General features: G+C 46.5%; 9 protein-coding genes across 9 annotated transcripts; 6 read left to right on the top strand and 3 right to left on the bottom strand.

Moving 5' to 3' along the window:
- Window positions 1-189: 189 nt before the first annotated feature.
- I203_104726 (uncharacterized protein) lies at window positions 190-1636 on the bottom strand (the record flags this gene model as incomplete). Its single annotated transcript, XM_019143688.1, has 5 exons — window positions 190-342; window positions 402-622; window positions 693-1149; window positions 1215-1340; window positions 1400-1636. The coding sequence occupies 5 exons, from the start codon at window positions 1634-1636 to the stop codon at window positions 190-192; spliced, it is 1194 nt and encodes a 397-aa protein (XP_019006737.1).
- Window positions 1637-2191: 555 nt separating this feature from the next.
- I203_104725 (uncharacterized protein) lies at window positions 2192-2748 on the top strand (the record flags this gene model as incomplete). The annotated part of the gene is made up of 4 exons (XM_019143689.1): window positions 2192-2252; window positions 2311-2384; window positions 2450-2525; window positions 2594-2748. The coding sequence occupies 4 exons, from the start codon at window positions 2192-2194 to the stop codon at window positions 2746-2748; spliced, it is 366 nt and encodes a 121-aa protein (XP_019006738.1).
- Window positions 2749-3399: 651 nt separating this feature from the next.
- Window positions 3400-5281, top strand: I203_104724 (uncharacterized protein; the record flags this gene model as incomplete). The annotated part of the gene is made up of 14 exons (XM_065517596.1): window positions 3400-3453; window positions 3513-3552; window positions 3615-3641; window positions 3828-3839; window positions 3905-3974; window positions 4025-4061; window positions 4122-4159; window positions 4221-4324; window positions 4387-4418; window positions 4495-4541; window positions 4600-4631; window positions 4711-5033; window positions 5089-5118; window positions 5264-5281. The coding sequence occupies 14 exons, from the start codon at window positions 3400-3402 to the stop codon at window positions 5279-5281; spliced, it is 864 nt and encodes a 287-aa protein (XP_065374414.1).
- Window positions 5282-5316: 35 nt separating this feature from the next.
- On the top strand, window positions 5317-5635 carry I203_104723 (uncharacterized protein; the record flags this gene model as incomplete). Its single annotated transcript, XM_065517595.1, has 3 exons — window positions 5317-5327; window positions 5384-5570; window positions 5627-5635. 3 exons carry the CDS (start codon window positions 5317-5319, stop codon window positions 5633-5635), a joined length of 207 nt encoding a protein of 68 aa, XP_065374413.1.
- A 47-nt stretch (window positions 5636-5682) lies between these two features.
- I203_104722 (uncharacterized protein) lies at window positions 5683-6576 on the top strand (the record flags this gene model as incomplete). Its single annotated transcript, XM_019143691.2, has 3 exons — window positions 5683-5802; window positions 5855-6035; window positions 6089-6576. 3 exons carry the CDS (start codon window positions 5683-5685, stop codon window positions 6574-6576), a joined length of 789 nt encoding a protein of 262 aa, XP_019006740.2.
- A 584-nt stretch (window positions 6577-7160) lies between these two features.
- Window positions 7161-8286, top strand: I203_104721 (uncharacterized protein; the record flags this gene model as incomplete). Its single annotated transcript, XM_019143692.1, has 5 exons — window positions 7161-7393; window positions 7462-7746; window positions 7809-7871; window positions 7945-8067; window positions 8136-8286. 5 exons carry the CDS (start codon window positions 7161-7163, stop codon window positions 8284-8286), a joined length of 855 nt encoding a protein of 284 aa, XP_019006741.1.
- A 299-nt stretch (window positions 8287-8585) lies between these two features.
- Window positions 8586-11315, top strand: I203_104720 (uncharacterized protein; the record flags this gene model as incomplete). Its single annotated transcript, XM_019143693.1, has 10 exons — window positions 8586-8628; window positions 8709-8842; window positions 8911-9134; window positions 9195-9386; window positions 9454-9529; window positions 9588-9895; window positions 9965-10129; window positions 10221-10480; window positions 10553-10698; window positions 10773-11315. 10 exons carry the CDS (start codon window positions 8586-8588, stop codon window positions 11313-11315), a joined length of 2091 nt encoding a protein of 696 aa, XP_019006742.1.
- A 155-nt stretch (window positions 11316-11470) lies between these two features.
- I203_104719 (uncharacterized protein) lies at window positions 11471-15308 on the bottom strand (the record flags this gene model as incomplete). The annotated part of the gene is made up of 14 exons (XM_019143694.1): window positions 11471-11522; window positions 11629-11873; window positions 11928-12217; window positions 12279-12516; window positions 12575-12746; window positions 12827-12899; window positions 12955-13045; window positions 13114-13177; window positions 13234-13370; window positions 13434-14311; window positions 14375-14489; window positions 14554-14570; window positions 14636-14744; window positions 14805-15308. The coding sequence occupies 14 exons, from the start codon at window positions 15306-15308 to the stop codon at window positions 11471-11473; spliced, it is 2985 nt and encodes a 994-aa protein (XP_019006743.1).
- Window positions 15309-17185: 1877 nt separating this feature from the next.
- Window positions 17186-18256, bottom strand: I203_104718 (uncharacterized protein; the record flags this gene model as incomplete). The annotated part of the gene is made up of 7 exons (XM_019143695.2): window positions 17186-17219; window positions 17333-17455; window positions 17586-17698; window positions 17771-17811; window positions 17895-17922; window positions 17990-18051; window positions 18244-18256. The coding sequence occupies 7 exons, from the start codon at window positions 18254-18256 to the stop codon at window positions 17186-17188; spliced, it is 414 nt and encodes a 137-aa protein (XP_019006744.2).
- Between the last annotated feature and the right edge of the window lie 26 nt (window positions 18257-18282).

The raw sequence follows: 18282 nt of genomic DNA, 5'->3' as shown, positions 1-18282 counted from the left end.
TGGACCAAATCAATCGATCGGATTAGTAGCAATTACAAATCCTGTAATGAGGTATTACGATTCAAGTGAACACATGGTAAGGTGGATCATTACAACTCATTACGATCGATTTGTCACAGTAACACAAATGCATGGCGACTATCAACTACAACGAGAGACTTGAGACTTGCTACATCCAATCGACATCAATTACAAAGGTTGCAACACTCTGACACCTTGGTTGATCACCTCAATATACTTGACACCATCCACAGTGACTTCTTTCAAAAGTTTCTCAGGCTCATCGGTGGGATGACGGGTGTTTATGATCGAGATCTCTCTCCATTCTTTGTTTGTTGGGATCTAAAGTGGGTCGTAAGATCAGGACGTGTCTTCGTGAATAGGATGGCTACATCACTCACAGGTATACCTTTGTCTTGCAACACCTTGAATTCCTTGTATGCACCTTGAGATTCGAAACATCCTTCTCGCTTGATTAACGGAGAGTCCCAACATGGTTGCATCCTGAGATCACCCTTGGAACCGTTGAAGAGAACGACTGAGAGTCGCTCGAAGGTTTCTTGCGAGGGGGGTGGGTTGTGCACTCTGTGTCTTGTAGCTCGGAAGTGACCACCGGAGATGACTGTGTGGAGAAATGGGCGAATTAGTTGTCCGTACTCAATATGTGATACAACGCGGACACTCGTACTCACGCTCAAGGGTATCACCGATGTTGATGACCAAGGCTCCCGGAGCATACTTGACGTATCTCCAAATACCATCTCTACCCCACAATTGAAGACAAGTGACGGGAACACTGAACAACATAGTAGTCGTACCGAAATCGGTGTGACCGAACATCCTCAAACCTTCACCCATACCTTTCTCCTCGTTCTTGAATGGGTGGAACAAGGCATGTCTGAGATAACCCTCGTTGATAGGTGTGGGACCTTTCGACTCGATATTCTCATATAAGAAGTCGTCTGGCATCTCCAACACTTTACTCAATAAGGTCAGAAGCCTCTTGTTGACTGATCGGGTGAGGTATTCGGTAAATGCCGAGATCTCATCCATGAAGGGGTGGATACATTCAGGTATTTTGTCGAGTGATTTGTACTCTTCCTCGTAGAAGTTGAACTGAGAGATACCATCGTACTTGCCTTTTATGGTCTATGGTATGTATTCATTAGCCATTTCGGTTAGAAGCTTCGAGTCATCTATATAATGCCACTCACTCTCCATCCGAAAGGAGGTTTGTAGCCTGCGTAAAGACCACCTTGAGGATCCCAATGGAGTTTCTCTTTGTCTTCTTCAGAGATATTTCTGTGGAGATATCGAGCGATTGAGAATTGTCGGTGAAGCTGAGGCACGCATTGTGGGTCAGCTCGAAGACTCAACTGCAATAATCTTATGCATTCACCTGTTCGAGGTTGATACCGTAATTGACCAAGTACAAGAACCCATCGTCTCCGATTGCGATCTTGGCAGTCTCGACGAGCTGCTTGACTACCTCTGGATCAGGTGAGTCGAGCAGGGACAAGTCGATGGAGTGAAGCTTGGCATATTCCAAATCCTCTGTGGGAGGAGGGGGAGGTACCCATTTGGGTACTTCAGGTTTGGAATCAAAGTTGGTAGGTGGGTTAAATGGAGCAGCCATTGTGTGCGAGGGACCAGAACAGACAATGTTGAAATATGGATGTTGCAACTCCCCAGTCAGCACTCGTTCGATCTCTTATATACCCTCCATCCCCTCGGTCCGTCACACGCACCCTGTTATCAGTGACCACCTGCTTGATCAGAAATGCCGTCTGCCATACCGGCTCGGGGGTCATTGATTCGCCATTCGGTTGTTTGTCGGGGGACCACTCTTAACGTACTAGTCGTTTGTTGTTTAGATAATCAGTTGCAACCTCGTTCAGGGAAGGGGGTTGTTTTTCGTTATCGCTCGGGGTAGATTTCGGGGACGCTCGGGGAACAGCATTGAAAGATAATCTTTTCCTCGAGTACTGTTCGGACCGCAATGCATGTGATTTTATTGGTAGGTGTCCTTTCCCACAGACCCGAGTTGAAAGACTAGGAGCTGTGTGAATACATATATATAGCTGTAAGAGGAGTAGCCTTCATATCATGTCTTCCCACATATTCACATCACAGAAAACCTTACTTATTCAACTTCGAAAACAAAATCACAATCACACCACAACAAATCAAAATGTCCGCTGCTACTAAAGTCACTGTTTACAACGACGAGTTCCCTCTCAAACCTCACAACAGTGAGTCGAGACGAGGTTGATTACTGGATCACAGACTGACGTTCCTTATCGCTGTCAGGTCCCGCTGTCAAGATCGGTAACCTTGTCTACTGCTCCGGTCAAGTTGGTATGGGTGAGATCAAGGCTGCTACCGTGAGTCTCCTGAGTTTCACTCATAAACCACTGAATAAAGTCCTGATAATACTATCGTCGTATAGAGGGAATCCTTAGGAAACTTGAAAAAGGTCCTTGAGCTCTCCGGCTCATCATTGGAGAAGGTCGTTAAATACAACGGTGAGTTTTAATAGTCCATGTTGATTTGTGTCGGAAATCTGGCTGATGAACCGTATCATCCCTCTCAGTCTTCCTCAAAGATATGGATGAGATGCTCACCATGAACGAAGCTTTCGTTGCCTTCTTACCTGACCCCAAGCCCGCTAGAACCTGTATCCAAGCTGGTAAATTACCTGGCGGACCCAACGCTTCCATCGAGATCGAATGTGTTGCTGAGCTCTAAGCTCAGGATTGAAGGGCATTTCATAGGCATATCTGTACATAGATAACTCATCATCCATGCATTACAAGTTTTCGTGATCCGGATGACTTTCTCTTGTGACTGAGCACTTTGTGAAACTGCATGCATGCTTTACTGTGCGAATAGGGACCGGATACCTCTCATTTCGTCTACCGTAGTTCTCAGTAACAGTGTGGCCCACTTCATGATTGGATCTTTCCACGACTCACTTGGAAACAACTGAGATCTTGCTGTAAGTCACCGCGATCCGCTTCGCCAATGCTACTGATGGTATCTCCGGTGACCCATGTATCCAAACTCAACAAGTACGATCACTTGTACGGTCCGAGTTCCCGTTATCAACCTTTGTGATTTACGGTATCTTGTTGTACGCATCTTGTGGACCTGCCCCCGCACCTTCCCCTATTCGATATCAGCTGATCAGGTTGACAAGTCAAGTTCCCCGACGCAACCCCGAACAAGGAACAATCCTCCATCTCGGTTTTTTACCGATCCGTCGGTATTTTCTATCTCGAGATTACTTCACTTTTCGACGGCTCTACATGCACTTAAGAGTAATACTGTATGAAGCAGCGACCAAGCCGGCTCACCTCACACTTGACAGAAACACAGACATACACTCGCACTACCACGATGACGGACCTCAATAGATTCAAGCTCGATAATTTGTTCTCAGTCGCTGGACAGGTCAGTGACGAGTTTCATAGAAATTCGAGAACATCTGCTGAGATGATATTTTGACATAGACTGTAATGATCACAGGCGGGGGAAGTGGTATCGGTAGAAGTATGTAGTCTCATGACTATCTACGTCGCGACTTGAGATACCGACTTACATGGTTATCGCAGGTCTTACCACCGACTTCGCTGTGAATGGTGCAAGAGTGATCATCGTTGGAAGAAGACTCGATGTCCTAGAGAAGACCGCTCAAGAGATTGGCGGGGATATCATTAGATGACTTTGGTCCTTCGTATTCACAGTCAAATTGCGGTGGTTGATCTTGAAGTACTGTTCAGGGAGATGTATCTACCAAGGCTGGTGCCGAAGCTGTGATAAAACAGGTCGAGGAGAAAGTGAGCTTCGAAAGTTCCAAATTCCTCTAGACTAATTATACCATGAGCTGAAGGGTGTGATCCAGCTGGGCACTCTTATAAATTGTGCTGGTATATCAATTCTATTCAAAACCCCCGCACATCAAGTCTCAGATCGTAAGTGGATTATCTTCCTCCAAGTCGACGCTGACCTCGCTGCACAACAGCCGAGACTGTCTACCCGACGTTATCATCCGTGGAAGAGTAGGTCACATATTGGCGTATTATGAACTTATGGTGTGACTCACGTCCTCTCTGCTGTAGCGAGGACTGGATCAAGTCTCATCAAGTGAATGTCAATGGTAAGCGTCCCGCCGTGGCATGTCTGGATGGGCGGCCCATCACCTGAATCTTCCGTTGCAGGACCATACTACATGTCTGTCTCGGCGATCCCATTACTTCGAAAATGGCAGAACCCCAATGTGGTCATGATCTCGTCTGTTGCTGGGCTGGCGCCTCAAAGGTAGGTGACAGACAACGGAGCCTTGGGCTTAGAACTGACGTTGACTATTCTTCATATGACATTGAGGAAATAATACTTTCACTTATGGTGTATCCAAGGTTCGTGCTAGATTTACGCACATGTTGTATGATTGAATTGAAGGACAAGTATTGACAGCACCATCGCCCTCTGTAGGCCGGCACGATCCACCTTTCTTCCATGTTAGCAGGTCGATTACATCCGTGAGTCACTCTTGCTGACATGCTCTGTATAACACTGATACGACTATCCGTGCGACAGACTCAAGATCCGAGTGAACTGTATATGCCCTGGTATATTCCCCTCTGAGATGACCGCGACCAGGGATAAAGACGGAAACATCTTGTTGGGCGATATGGGCACCAAGTGCAGCTCATGTAGACAAATATGCTGCTGTGGATCCACGATCAACCCCTCCTACCCCACTTCCACTCATAGTGAGGATGATACACTGCGCCGTCGCGGCGCAATCCCGGGATGTGCCAGAATATATACGGAAAAGTCTCACTTCATCTCTTCACAGTTTGATGACGGGCCCTGAAATGCAGAAATTGGCAAACACAAGGTGCCTAGGAAGTATACAGGTTTTACTCCTGCTAACCATGTGCGAAGATCTGAATAGCCCAGATGCAGGGGATGCAAGTGAAAATGTATGGCAGAATGTCGGTACCGCTGCTAGGATGGGGACTGCTCTGGTAGGTACGAACATCAAGTGTTCGATGCTACCTGCGGCTGACTTGAGCTGCACAGGCCTTACATCGGAATATAGCCACGAGCCATGTACCTGTCATGGTACTCGTATGACACATCTCGGGTATTTCGTTCGCAACTAGTATATAAGCCGATTCAATCCGGATCCAGCGGATTGAATATTGTACCTTTTGGTCAGTATGTTTGTACGCCTGCTTACGTGCATCCATTACAGTACCCTACTTCCAGCTGAACAGGAGATTGAGAGTATGGGGTGCATGCATCAGTATGGACAGGTGGTGAGAGTCTCAACGATCAAGGCGTATTCCGAGCTCTATCTGACAACTTCATATAGGACCGCCATCCGTACGGGTCGTACTTTCGCCATCGATCTGGCAGAATGCGATGCACCTCTTCCTAGACATTATGCCGATGGTATACGAGACGGTGATTTGACCAGCAAGACGGAACCGATCTTCCCTTGCTTCCGATTCCTTATGGAATTCACCTCTCTCAGTAGAGTATATTGCTCGGCCGAGCTCGTGAGTCTGTCCTCTCTGCTCAAATTGAACCATGCTAATACCCTTCTCCCTTATAGACCGCTTGATTGATAGTCCGACGGGATTAAAGGCTGCGGACGATCTCAACCTTTTGATGCTTCAGGTGGACATCGATAATTGGCTCGCACAGTTGCCCCAAAGCTGGCCATATTCCATCAAGCTGGTACTTCGTCAAGCTCCGTTATTGATGAATCTGTTTATCGTGTCACTGGAGGTGAGCCAATGAAATTCTATCGGGCAACCCGTGCTGACATTGCTGCTACCAGTTTACATTCCAACGAAGCTTTCTGTGGCCATCCACACCCATACCATCTCAGATATCTTTCAGGCCATCGAGAGATCGATGGGTCAATCTATGCCAACGAGCAGAACAAGCTGCCTATTGGCTGAATTCGCCCGATGGAGCGTATTACCTAGACGTCTGGTCCATAACCGTCTACGCTGCTTGTGAGTTCTCTTTTAGTCCATCTCGATGCCTTTGCTGAAATGGAGACTTGCAGTCTGCTGTGTGATAATACACCTTAAAGCGTACGAGGAGTCTAAAGATCCCCATCATCAGTGGCTGTTGGACGTGTCAAATACCATAATCCAGCAATGGGCAGATCAACAACCTGATAACCCCGTTCGACGACGCTTAGCCTCGATGTCGGATCTAATGACCTCTATCAACAAAAGCACCAATGTACCCAGTACCAGCACCGCTTCTAGCAGTAATGTTTTGGCTGGTATACCACTCATACCTGAAGGAACGTACCAGCAACCTCAATCACAAGTCGATGTAAACGATCTATTCAATAACCATCCTTCGGCTTCCTCTGCGGGTGGAGCTTCCTCGCATGGATTCGATCAATACAGCTTCAATAGTCTAGGAACTGATTTCGGTGGTGGCCTGAGTGGAACAGGGGCAGGAACCAATGCAATCGAAACGTACAATCAACTTACACTCCTCGAACAGATGGGCTTGGCGGAGTTTGGATTTGGGCCATAGGTCTCTCCATAACCGGTATCCATGATATGTTGCTGTTGGATGAACACACAATCATATATTTCATGTATTGACAAAGCCACATCGAGCTGCACTTGACCGCAGTGCAAGCGTTTGAGTCCTTGCTGCCTTAACACCAGAGTAGATGGGATACAATCGTTGAAATGGACCGATAATCCCACGGGAAGGACGGTCCGATATGCAATGACATCTCCATCCATTGCAGCAAAGGTCATACAGTTCTCTCAGTCCGGTGCTTGCCTGATATCACAGAGACTGTCCGTTCGTTGATATTCACTTCGGACCGGTGTTGTATATTTAAGATTTCGACGATCTTCCGTTCCCCGAGCTGTCCCCGAATACCACCCCGATAAGATATCAAGATTTCCAGTGGGGTTTGGTTTCCTTAACCCAGCCGAGATCACTCCTGTCTGTAGAATGTGACATGATGCATGGTTGCGCGTAAGACCCGGTGATTTTGGACAATGCTAATTAAATGCATATAACTCCCGTCCAACAGTCAGGTCTCAATACCCAAGTGGAGTCCATCTGCAGACACTAGTGAGTCAGGCAATCAACCAAACAAGATGTCATTCCCCACCATCGAATCCGCTCGGAAATTCGCTACTCCAAACCCTCTCAAGGAGAAGCTCGACGCTGGGGTTCTCGCCCATGCACTTTCGATCAAGATAGTCCGAAGTGTAGAAGTGTTAGGATTCGCCAAAGCAGCCGGTTACGATGCTGTCTTGATCGATCTGGAGCACAGTCCGTTCAGGTTGGAAACTACCAATCAGCTTAGTTGCGCCGCGCTCAATCTGGGGTGAGTGGATGTGTCAAATGGTAACGTGGTTCTGGCGACTGACGACATACATTTTTGTGTTCTGTTAGCCTAACACCCATCGTGCGAATCCCCGCCAATACTTCAGATTGGATTTCACGTACTCTCGATGGAGGTGCCCAAGCCATCATCGTCCCTCACGTTAACAGCGCAGCCGAAGCAGCCAACGTAGTAAAATACGCTCGCTTCGCACCTCTAGGTGAGAGGTCTGCGACTGGTACTATGCCGATGTTGAGATACGCAAACGTACCTGCCAAATTCGCCAACCCCATCTGTTACGACCTGGTGACTGTGATCTGTATGATCGAGACTGTCAGAGCATTGGAGGATGTCGAGTGAGTAGCAGCATGTCAGATCTTTCAATAGACATCATGGCTCACTTTGCCATGTACGCTAGCTCGATTGCCGCTGTTGAAGGTGTAGATGTGCTTTTGATAGGGCGTGGTGATCTGACCTCAGAGTGAGTTGCATGTTGAATGATCCTGGTTGTGTGGAGCTGGCAAATCATGACGACTGATTCTTCTATCTTTCAGCATGGGTATCCCAGGTGATTTCAGCAATCCACGGATCGAAGAAGCCTTTGACAGGGTCTCAGCGGCCGCCCAGAAGGTCTCAGTGAACGGTAGGAAGGTGTCAGTCGGCTTTGGTGGTTTACAGTGAGTCTAAACCATCGAGCCGAAGATAATTCGTGAAAAGTCTGATTGTATGTGTTCCCACGACGTAGCAACCGTTTGGATCTCGTCGAGAAATTTGCCAAGAAGAATGGTAATGCCAGGTTCGTGATGGCTGGTGCGGACAATACGTTCTTGTTACAGGCCATTGTAGATGGTGGATCGGCCATTCAAAAGGTAGAAGCCAGTATCAAGAACGCTTAAGGGGATAATGAGGACAAGATATGTATAGAATCAAACCTGCATGCATGCATCATTACTACTGTACATGAGCGTAGACAACGTCCCATCCCAATCTAACCTACTAGCCACCAGTACAGGAGTATCACTCGCCGGCAACCTGCACTCGTCATTCTTAACCGGGGTATGTCACTGGTCACTGGTGGGTTGTGATCGAAGTAGTAGACCCTCATGCTTTATGACTTTCGGTTTTCCACATGCATGCATGCTGTCACCATTGCTACCTTGCGTAGCTTTTCACAGCATAAAAACCCTCGCACATAATGGCAGACACAGCAAGGAGGAGGGCTAAAGCGATCGTGATAGGTGAGATCCCTTCCGATTTGGAGTATCTCTTCCCAACCTCAGCTGTCACTGTAGGCTGACATCAAGTGGTACACGAGTAGGTGCCGGTGTCGGAGGTACAGCCACAGCAGCGAGACTCGCTCATGTGGGATTCGATGTGGAAGTGTACGAGAAGAATGAGATGTCGGGTGGAAGATGCAGTCTGATCCATCATGAGGGGTATAGGTTTGATCAGGTGGGTGTTGGCCTGCCATATACATCGGTGATGTGATCGTTTCACTGACAGCTTGTTGTCTGGAATAGGGCCCTTCGCTCCTTTTGCTTCCTCCACTATTTCATCAGCTCTACAATGATCTCGGTACCAAGTTGGAAGATCACGTCGATCTGATCCAGTGTGACCCCAACTATGTGATACACTATCACGATGGTGAGAAAGTCACGCTGAGTTCCGATCGAGCGCAATTAGGAGCAGAGGTCGAGAAATGGGAAGGTAAAGGTGGATCAGCGAGACTGGAAGAGTTCTTGAGGTACGTCTAACAATCTTTGTAGATATCATAGCTGACTCCTACTCTGGGATGATACCGCAGAGAAGCAGGACTACACGCTCAATTATCATACGAACATGTTCTCGGACAACCATTTCCCAATCTGCTATCTATGCTCAGACCGGACGTCCTGATCAACTTGCTCAAGCTGCATCCCTTTGGTAGTCTTTGGGGTAGATGTGCAAGGTATTTTAGGACGGAGAGGATGAGAAGGGCTTTCAGTTTCGGTAGTATGTGAGTTTTGCCTTATACCCTCCCCGATTTATCCACAACATCGTACTAAGCTGGATATCATATGTAGGTATCTAGGTAGCTCACCATTCGATGCACCTGGTACGTATACACTACTACAGTGGACAGAGACTTGCGAAGGGATAGTGAGTAATTGGATCTTTCACAAACTCATACTCGTGCTGAGTTGATCCGGCTGCACAGTGGTACCCTAAAGGAGGTTTTCATTCGGTCGTACAATCCCTCGTCGACATTTCTCAACGATTCGGAGCCAAATATCACTTTTCCACACCTATCTCGTCAGTCACTCATAATTCTAGAGGGAGAGCTACAGGCGTGCGACTAGAAAATGGAGATGTCAGAGAGGCAGATGTGGTAGTCGTCAATGCGGATCTAGTCTGGGCGCATAACCACTTATTTGAGAGGAGTGGGGTGGGTATCGGACAGGATAAGGAGAAAAAACAACCATTGGATCCCAGCCTTGCTAAGAGGTTGAATGATAAACCTCATTCGTGAGTAATTTCCCTCGTCCGTTTTACCAATGGAGGCAATGGACTGATTTGAATCTCGCCCCGCTCAAGGTGCTCTTCCATATCATTTTACTGGGCTCTTGACTCGACCATCCCATCTCTCAACGCTCATAACATCTTCTTAGCTGAAGATTACAAAGGATCTTTCGATGATATATTCAAGAGGAAAGGCATGCCCAGAGAGCCCAGTTTCTATGTGAATGTTCCATCTAGAGTGTACGTATCATTCATTTCCATTGCTTATCACTCTCAATTGCTTAAACTCGGCAGATTCTGCAGAATGCTGAGTGAACATATCATCACATAGTGACCTCACAGCTGCCCCGGCAGGAAAGGACGCTATCGTTGTCTTAGTGCCAGTGGGACACCTCCATAATACCACAAAAGACCAACAAGGTCTGCGCACATTCTCCGAAGGATCGAATGTGCCCGATCAAGATACCCAGGATTGGCCAGCGTTGGTGGACAGAGCTAGAACACAGGTCATCGAAGTGATGGAGGCTCGTCTGGGTATCAAGGGTGTGAAGGGGAAGATTGTGTGGGAAGGGGTCAATACGCCTCAGACATGTGAGTAGAACACGACGAGGAAGCCGTGTGGATTCATCTTCTCCGCAGTTGACTATTGGATCTCGTATACAGGGAAAGACAAATTTAATTTGACTCACGGATCTATACTTGGTATAACCCACGATTTCTTCAACGTCCTGTCTTTTCGACAACAGGCCAGACATCCTTCGCTGAAAGGTGCTTATTTCGTTGGAGCAAGCGCTCATCCAGGTACAGGGGTGATTTTAAATTTCCTTCTTGGATTTTTGAGTGAATTTTGTCAAATGAGCTAATGAGGGTCACATACGTTTAGGTACCGATTGCCATTGCAGGTTCGAGACTATGTACTCAAGCTATCTTATCCGATTTGTCTATACCTCTCCCTCACACCTACACTCATCCCATTTCCTCAATCAATCGCTCAAATCCATTAAATACTATTCAACATTCATCGATACTGTACACCCTCGAGAACGTCTCTATCAACTCGTTACCTTATATAATCGGATCATTCATTACCATATGTGGTTGTATGGCCTATACGTTATACTACAAATCCCCGCCTGGCTTCATCCCTCAGCGGAATATCGATAGATTCACATGGTCCTATCTCCGAAGTATCCTCACGACAGGAGATAAAGAGATTGATCTGATCGTGTTGATCATCTTGACCATGGTGAGCGTATTGCTTTTAGCATTCAGGCTGGTTCCTCCAGGTGAACCCCAATGGATGACGGATGCGAGAGAGAATGCAAGACATAATGAGAATATGAAGAAAGAGAAAATGACGTATATGGAAAAGCAATTACAAGCTCAACAGGAATGGCTGGATAGTCAGAGTAAGCAGAACAAGTGATCAATTGGTTATATACATTTTCATATGTTTTTCCCAACTCGTATTGTATGTTTTATACAAAATGTATTTTATCCGACTATGTCTGAAAGCACCTCGAGCCAATAGCAATGTTACAATAGTGCACTGGTGGATATGTCAATTTGGTCCATTCAATTTTAGATACCAGCTAATCTGGCAAGATAAGATTCGATGACTCTTTTACCGTTCCTAGATCACGCATCGAACATCAGCTTCGAGTCGCATCATCATCCGATACACTCGGAGAACGCATCTGGTCTGATGCAAGTGAGAGAAGGCGACCAAAATCACTCACCTAAGATTCAACAACCTCATTCGTTCATTTGCCAAATGACCCGCATCACTACTCTGTCCAAGGGGTAGATGGACACACGGAGCGCCGAATTCCTTCTCCAACCAGAATACAGTGGGGACTGTACCTCCTTCCCTGATTTTGAGAGGTTTCACACCCCATACGTCCTGAACGGATGATTCGAGTGCTTTGAAATAGGGTGAATCGAGGGATGTGAACCACCATGAAGCGGAGTGAGTCACTTGGATCTGTAGGTGGAAATGATCTCAGTCAAGTCAGAGGTTGGTACGGAGGTGACTCACCTCGAAAGAATGTGGACTATCCAACTCTTCGAATACCTTCTTACAGTAATCTTTCAAATCACTAACGATATCTTCGAGCTGTTGATCAGGTACAATACGCATACTGATATCTGCTGATACTTTTTTAGGAATGACCGTCTTGTTGCCCGATCCTGAAGAGACGATATTGGCAATCGAGAATGAAGGTTGTCTCCATACTTTGACCAGTTCTTCTAATGATCGACCTGAAGCCGAAGAAACATCCCGTAAAAGCGACAGTTCTTCTTCAGTTGGTGGTCTGACCGTATCATCTATATGATCACGCTCATCAGCTCACTTCGTGAGTTTTCCTGGATAGCAAGGTGAACATACAGAACCCCGGAACTTTCACACCATCCTTGTCCGACAAAGCACCTAATACTTTGACCATATCGAACATCGGTTCTGTGGTCGAACCACCATCCACACCGTTATGAAGATCTTCGGTCTTGCTCGAAACGCTAAGGTTGGCGTAGACCACACCACGCATACCGAACACCACACACGGATCCGCTTCGTCGATCCACGTGGAGTTGGATAGGAGAACAGCGTCGATATGACCAATGTCGGACTGTAAAGCATCCGTCAAACTTGAGTCGACTCGTATAGATGACGACGGCCCAACTCACCTTATGCTTTCTTACGGTAGATGCGAATCCCCTACTTCCAGCTTCTTCCTCTCCTTCGATGATCATCACCAGGTCTACGTCTAGCTCTCTGCGTTGTCTCAACGAAGCGGCAGCACAAGCAACAGCCAAAATGGGTCCTTTGTTATCGGTGACCCCTCTTCCGTACAGGTATCTACGAAAACAAGTGAGTCAGGTGTAAGTCTGGTTCTCGAGTATTGCAAGGGCATAAACATTCAAGCATCCAGGACTTACCCATTACGACCTGACAGTTCCCAGGGATTCGTCTCCCATTTCTCTTCATCAGCCGGTTGGACATCATAATGGCCTATGTTCTGATAATCAGCTACTGAAAATGAATGAAAGAAAGTGCTTCAACTGACCATAAAACAACAATCTCTTTCTTGGTTTACCGATATCTCGCCCGGTGAAAGTGGCGAGTACCAAAGGGTTTTTACCTTGTTCACCGGATAACTAAATTCGTTGGATGTGATCAGCATTGAACCGATATGACTGTGGTTGAACGGCCAAGCAAAACTCACCACTTCGGAGGTCGCTCCAAGTTGCGATAAGATCTTCTTCAACAAATGAGCACCCTGTCGACAACTACCGAATTCGTTAGCTGGTAGCGAGAGATTCTATGACGTCGAGCTCGAGCTCACCTCTCTCGATGAGCTTCGTCCGAGACTGTGGGAACAGCCACCAATTTGGATAACGCATAAAGCATGACATCGCCTTCCCCTTCCACATCGACCTCACTATCGTGTGTGGAAGCTTTCGACAAATCTACATTCCATATCTACAATCGTAACATCAACACATTAGTCCAATCATGATTGCTCAGTAAGGACAGTTGGCTCACCTTGACGAACGAATCACTCCCTGTGGTTATCAATTCCCATCCACCAGGTCTCGTACCTTTAACCACCACAGTACTCATGACAGTCCCCGCATGGGCTTTCCAAACAGCCGTACAATCGAATTCTTCATTGACCCTCAGGACCCTGCCATCTGCACCGGCAGTATACACATCACCACCTAACACCGACATGGAAAGTACATCCGCATCGTGCGCTTCGATCGTTCGTATACATGCTCCCGTCTCCAGATCCCATACTACGATTTCTCCAGCTTGAAGTCCAGCATAGAGTAAGGAATCTCTCACAGCGAATGATAATACCCCTCCAGGTAAGTTGTCGAATGTCTTCACTAGACTTAAACCTCCCCCACCTGACTCGCAATCCCAGATCTTCACGTCGGAATCACCACTCCCGCTGACCAGCCACTTCCTCCCGTGAGGTCTGGAGATAAGCTCGAGCGCATAGGTATAGCCATAGTGAGCAAAGGCTATACGGGACTCGGCACCTATCTCCAACTCCGTAGCGGGATGTTCGGCCCTCTCATTCAGACTTAACTTGTCCAAATCGGCAGAGGTGAAGAACTCTCTTCGACCTGATCCACCAGGCGTGGGAGTGCCCGAAGAGGCGATGACAGGTGATCGAGGCGTATTGGTGCCGCTGCCCGAACATGATCCTCCTTCAGGTGGGTTGTTGAAGAAGTGATGAGGTTTGTATCGACCTGTCCGCTGAGAAGGACCGGGACGAGATTGGGCTGGATCGACTCCATTTTGACTTAGAGGGACGACCTCGACCGTACTGGCCGCAGCAGCAGAGACACGTCGTCGACGAATGGGTCCTGGTCCAGAGAAGTTGACCCATTCGATAGAAGCGGATTGTGAACCTGGAAAAGGTCACGCCGAGTATTCAGTGAATGAATTTGCGACATTATGACATGATGACTTACCGAAGTAGAGAGTTCCTCCTTCCCGTTCATCCCAAGCTAACGAATAGATATCTCCGGCGGTATCATCGCAAGGGTGGATGATGTAGATCAATTCGAGCGTTCTGGTTGACCAAATCTGCGTGTTTCAAAGGTTGATGTCAGTTGTAATTGCTTAATTCGCCTCGCATATCCTCACTTACCCTAACATCGCCGGCACCTGAGTGAGTCAACACATCGATCAGCGAACCACTCGATCATGAGAATGCTTCAAGATAAACTCACTGCTGGCGCTCACGAGCCATTTCTTCTCTTCGATGCAGAGCAAAGCCAATATGCTACCTTCGTGACCCATGAGTCTATACATTGGCTGTAAAGATGCTCTCGAGAATACCTATTTCAATCCGTCTTAGCGAAAGTCTATGCAAGATAGATCGGTATGACGTTTACTCACTGTAATCTCATTATCCTTACTTTGACATCCCGCATAAATACATTTCTCATCCGCCGCTATACTCAAACCTCTTCCATTACCTACGCTCAGCAGGTGAGACAGAGCTGGCATCTTGCCCTTCCGCTCTCTCGTGAGTGAGTCTGCTTCGGTTTTCGAGTTCAATTTCAAGTTCATGCGATTGGCAGGTACGATTATGCACGGCGGGGGTAATTGAGCGGGTTGTAATGATCCGAGAGGAAGGTCCACAAGGGTAGAGGGCGGTGCCATGGGATAGACAATTGATGGTGAGAATAATGAGTTGGGTTTGGCAGAGGTCGAGGTCGAACGGATAGGAGAGGAAGAAACGTTGTTGGAACGAGGTGAGAGAGGGGTGATCGTCACATGAATGTTGAGTGCGTAATGATAACGAGTTTTAGATGTGGGCGTGAGAGGGGGTGATAAGATTGGTGGAGTTGCCAGTCCATCGTACAGGTTGGGTAAAATTCGTGAGTCGGCAAGTGACATGGTTATTGATGGTGGATTAGATAAGATAATAACCCAAAGTGGGGAAATAAGTTGATCGAGTGTTGGTGTGTCATATATGTAATTTTAGTTGAGAATCGTCGATTCGTTTTTTTTTGGATTGTATTTTTTGGATTGTTCAATCAGATGAAACGTTGGTTGTGATACGTTGATAAGCAATGAGGAGATACAAGTCAATGCGTCAGCAACAATAGGTGATAATGATGGTGAGCACGTAGTCTTGCGTCAGTCAAACAGATGATCAAGGCGTAGATCTATTTGATATCACCAAGCAATTAGGGAAAAAGAGAGGAGAAGGCAGGTGACAGGTAAGATGATGATGATATGCCTTCGGATGCTTTAAAGGTATAAGACAAAAACAACGGTAATGATATCGATGATGATGACGATCAACACAAACAGTGTGATCGGGATGGGATAGATTATCAAGGTGTGATGACCTTTTTTTTAGAGTAAGATGTCCGCTGATATCGGTCAGAGCGGCGATGTAGCAATCAAGATGTATGAAGAGATGCGTATGTATAATGTAGATTAAAATCAGGATGATGTTGAGAGAAGAGGAAGCAGTAAAGTTAGATGAGTTGCTTATAAAGCAGTAAATGTGACAATAAACCATTCGACTGAGTTGTTCATTCGACCTCCAAAAAAGAAACAAGAGATCCTCTGTCCCTCTTCTACATTACATGGATTTTCCGAACAGGGCACAAAGGCTACAGTGTACTCTTGGAACCGCAGAGTAGACAGTAGATCAACTCCAAACGAATAGTGACTACACTCACCCTTTCTCACTCCTGTAGGTCTCCTTTCAACACCTCCCCCACCATTTCCAGTCGGCGATGATTTCTCTCGTCCTCGCCCTTGTTCTTCTTCTTCTCCATTGATCTCGTGGGTCGGCGAATGACTTATTGGTATATACGTTGGATGAGGTGATGTCAATGACATGATGATGAACTATGAGGAGATACTTGCTAATACTTCGAGTGTAACAAAGGATCTGTACCAAGATTACCAACTTGATGATGAGGATGAAAAGAGGGATGTTGAGATCGTGATATGGTGCAAGGGCCAGTCCAGTCGGCTGAACAGAGCTGAAGCCGATGGTACGATGGTACTTGCTCAGGTTAGAGGAAGCCGAGACGTATCTATGGTTCTATGGGATCTATCGTCTATGGTGTGATGAAGAATGATCAAATAGTGATGATGAGAAGTGAACCAGCGAAGTGATCGGTTATCGAATCCAAATCGGGATTCGTCCGTTGGTCGTTGGTCGTAGGCAACGTGATTTATCATCCATCTCACACAACTCCCTTAGGTGCTTCATACGAGTGTTCATTACTGGCGGATGCACAGCTCGATGTACAGGATGTAAGTGTACACTGCATGCATAGGTCTATCTCGAGGGGCAAGATGCAGCTACAGGAATGTGTTTACTCTACGGGTATGCTGTATACTTTTGTTTGGATCACTCAGGCACGCACACCCATTCAGATGACGAATCACTCTCGACACCATCACCAGTATATCATCTCATATACATCCAATCTGAGCATGTTTGCTATGCATGAAGAGTGGGGCCAGTAGATTCAGGCAATCACAGAGGTATTATAATTGGGAAATTCATCGAGTTCAATATAGAATGAAAGGAGAAATGATAAAAGAAAACATCCATCCACAGATAACTATCTATCGTCTTTTCCCACCCCACCTCCTATCTCTCCCATTCGCTTGCACAGATTACTCTCTTAAATGAGGGAAGATACTAAATCCAGTCTTTTCCTCCCTTGACCTAGCTGCTCTACGCTATTGTTCATAATTATCGTAAAGAGGATAATGATGGTTTGTAAGAATCGAGTTCGGTCTTAGTCGCTCTCGGATATGAGGGCGAGGATCATTCTGCGGATACAAGTCATATGTCAGGCGGTTTCCCTTACGAGAGTCAACCTCAAAGAAATGCTCAGAGGGGACGCGGGGTAAGGATGGTTGGAAAAGATAGATATATTACGCACCTGTAAAGGTAGTAGAAGAATGAAACGAGGTAGAAACCAAGTTTGATGAATGATTCTTTCTTGTGACCCGACAAAGTACGGAAAATCTCGGTTGCATCGTACATGTGGTTCTTGGCCATGATCCTGTGGGTGGGGGTAAAAGAGGGGATCAAGTGTTTGTTGGAGATTGAGGATGGGTGAGGGGACAGAAAGTAGTACGGAAAAGAATCAGCGAAAGACTCTACTTCGATTGTGGAGGTACATTATTACCCACTTGTTAACGTTATATCCTACTAATGGAGCGTTCAACAAGAAAGCCAACCATTGACCGGACAGGAGGAAACATAGAGTGAGGAAGGCATGGGCGATCATCTCGGGGAGAACGAACTGATGATTTGACAAAAGGATGATCAGCACTTGAATGTGATGGACAATATCGTAGATTATGCATGTACTCACCTGATTGAGCTTGTTACAGAGGTCGATAGGGTTGATGTAATCTGTTATCCCAGTATCAGCATTATATCAGCTACATCGGTCTCGTCATTGTATTCACGAAGAGCAAGTGAGTAGCTGGACTTACCACACTCAAGATCAGAGAACATGATGATCTATATCCACGCATAGCGTTAGTAAGCGACACGACGATCTGGTGCGAGGCAGATGGGATCTACTCACAAAGAACACCATGGTGAATAAGAGTACGGCAGCCATTAAGACCGCAAAGAGGAATAACCAGCCTGTGGTGTGTCACCATCATGATAAAGTGAAGAATGTCGTACACGTATATGTGTATGTTACAAGTATCCATCGAGTTATGGTCATAATAGGTCGAGGGAATATAACGTGATGCAAGTCGTGTGAGGAAAATGGATAGAGGTAAAGTGCTTATCAGCTCCATCTGAGTCGAGCTCTACACTGACAGAACTCACCTTCTCCACCCATCTTGTATGATTGTCTACTTGTATCTG

This window comes from Kwoniella mangroviensis, assembly GCF_000507465.2.
Source record: "Kwoniella mangroviensis CBS 8507 chromosome 1 map unlocalized Ctg01, whole genome shotgun sequence".
NCBI lineage: Eukaryota > Fungi > Basidiomycota > Tremellomycetes > Tremellales > Cryptococcaceae > Kwoniella > Kwoniella mangrovensis.
This window is presented reverse-complemented; position numbering and strand designations above follow the sequence as displayed.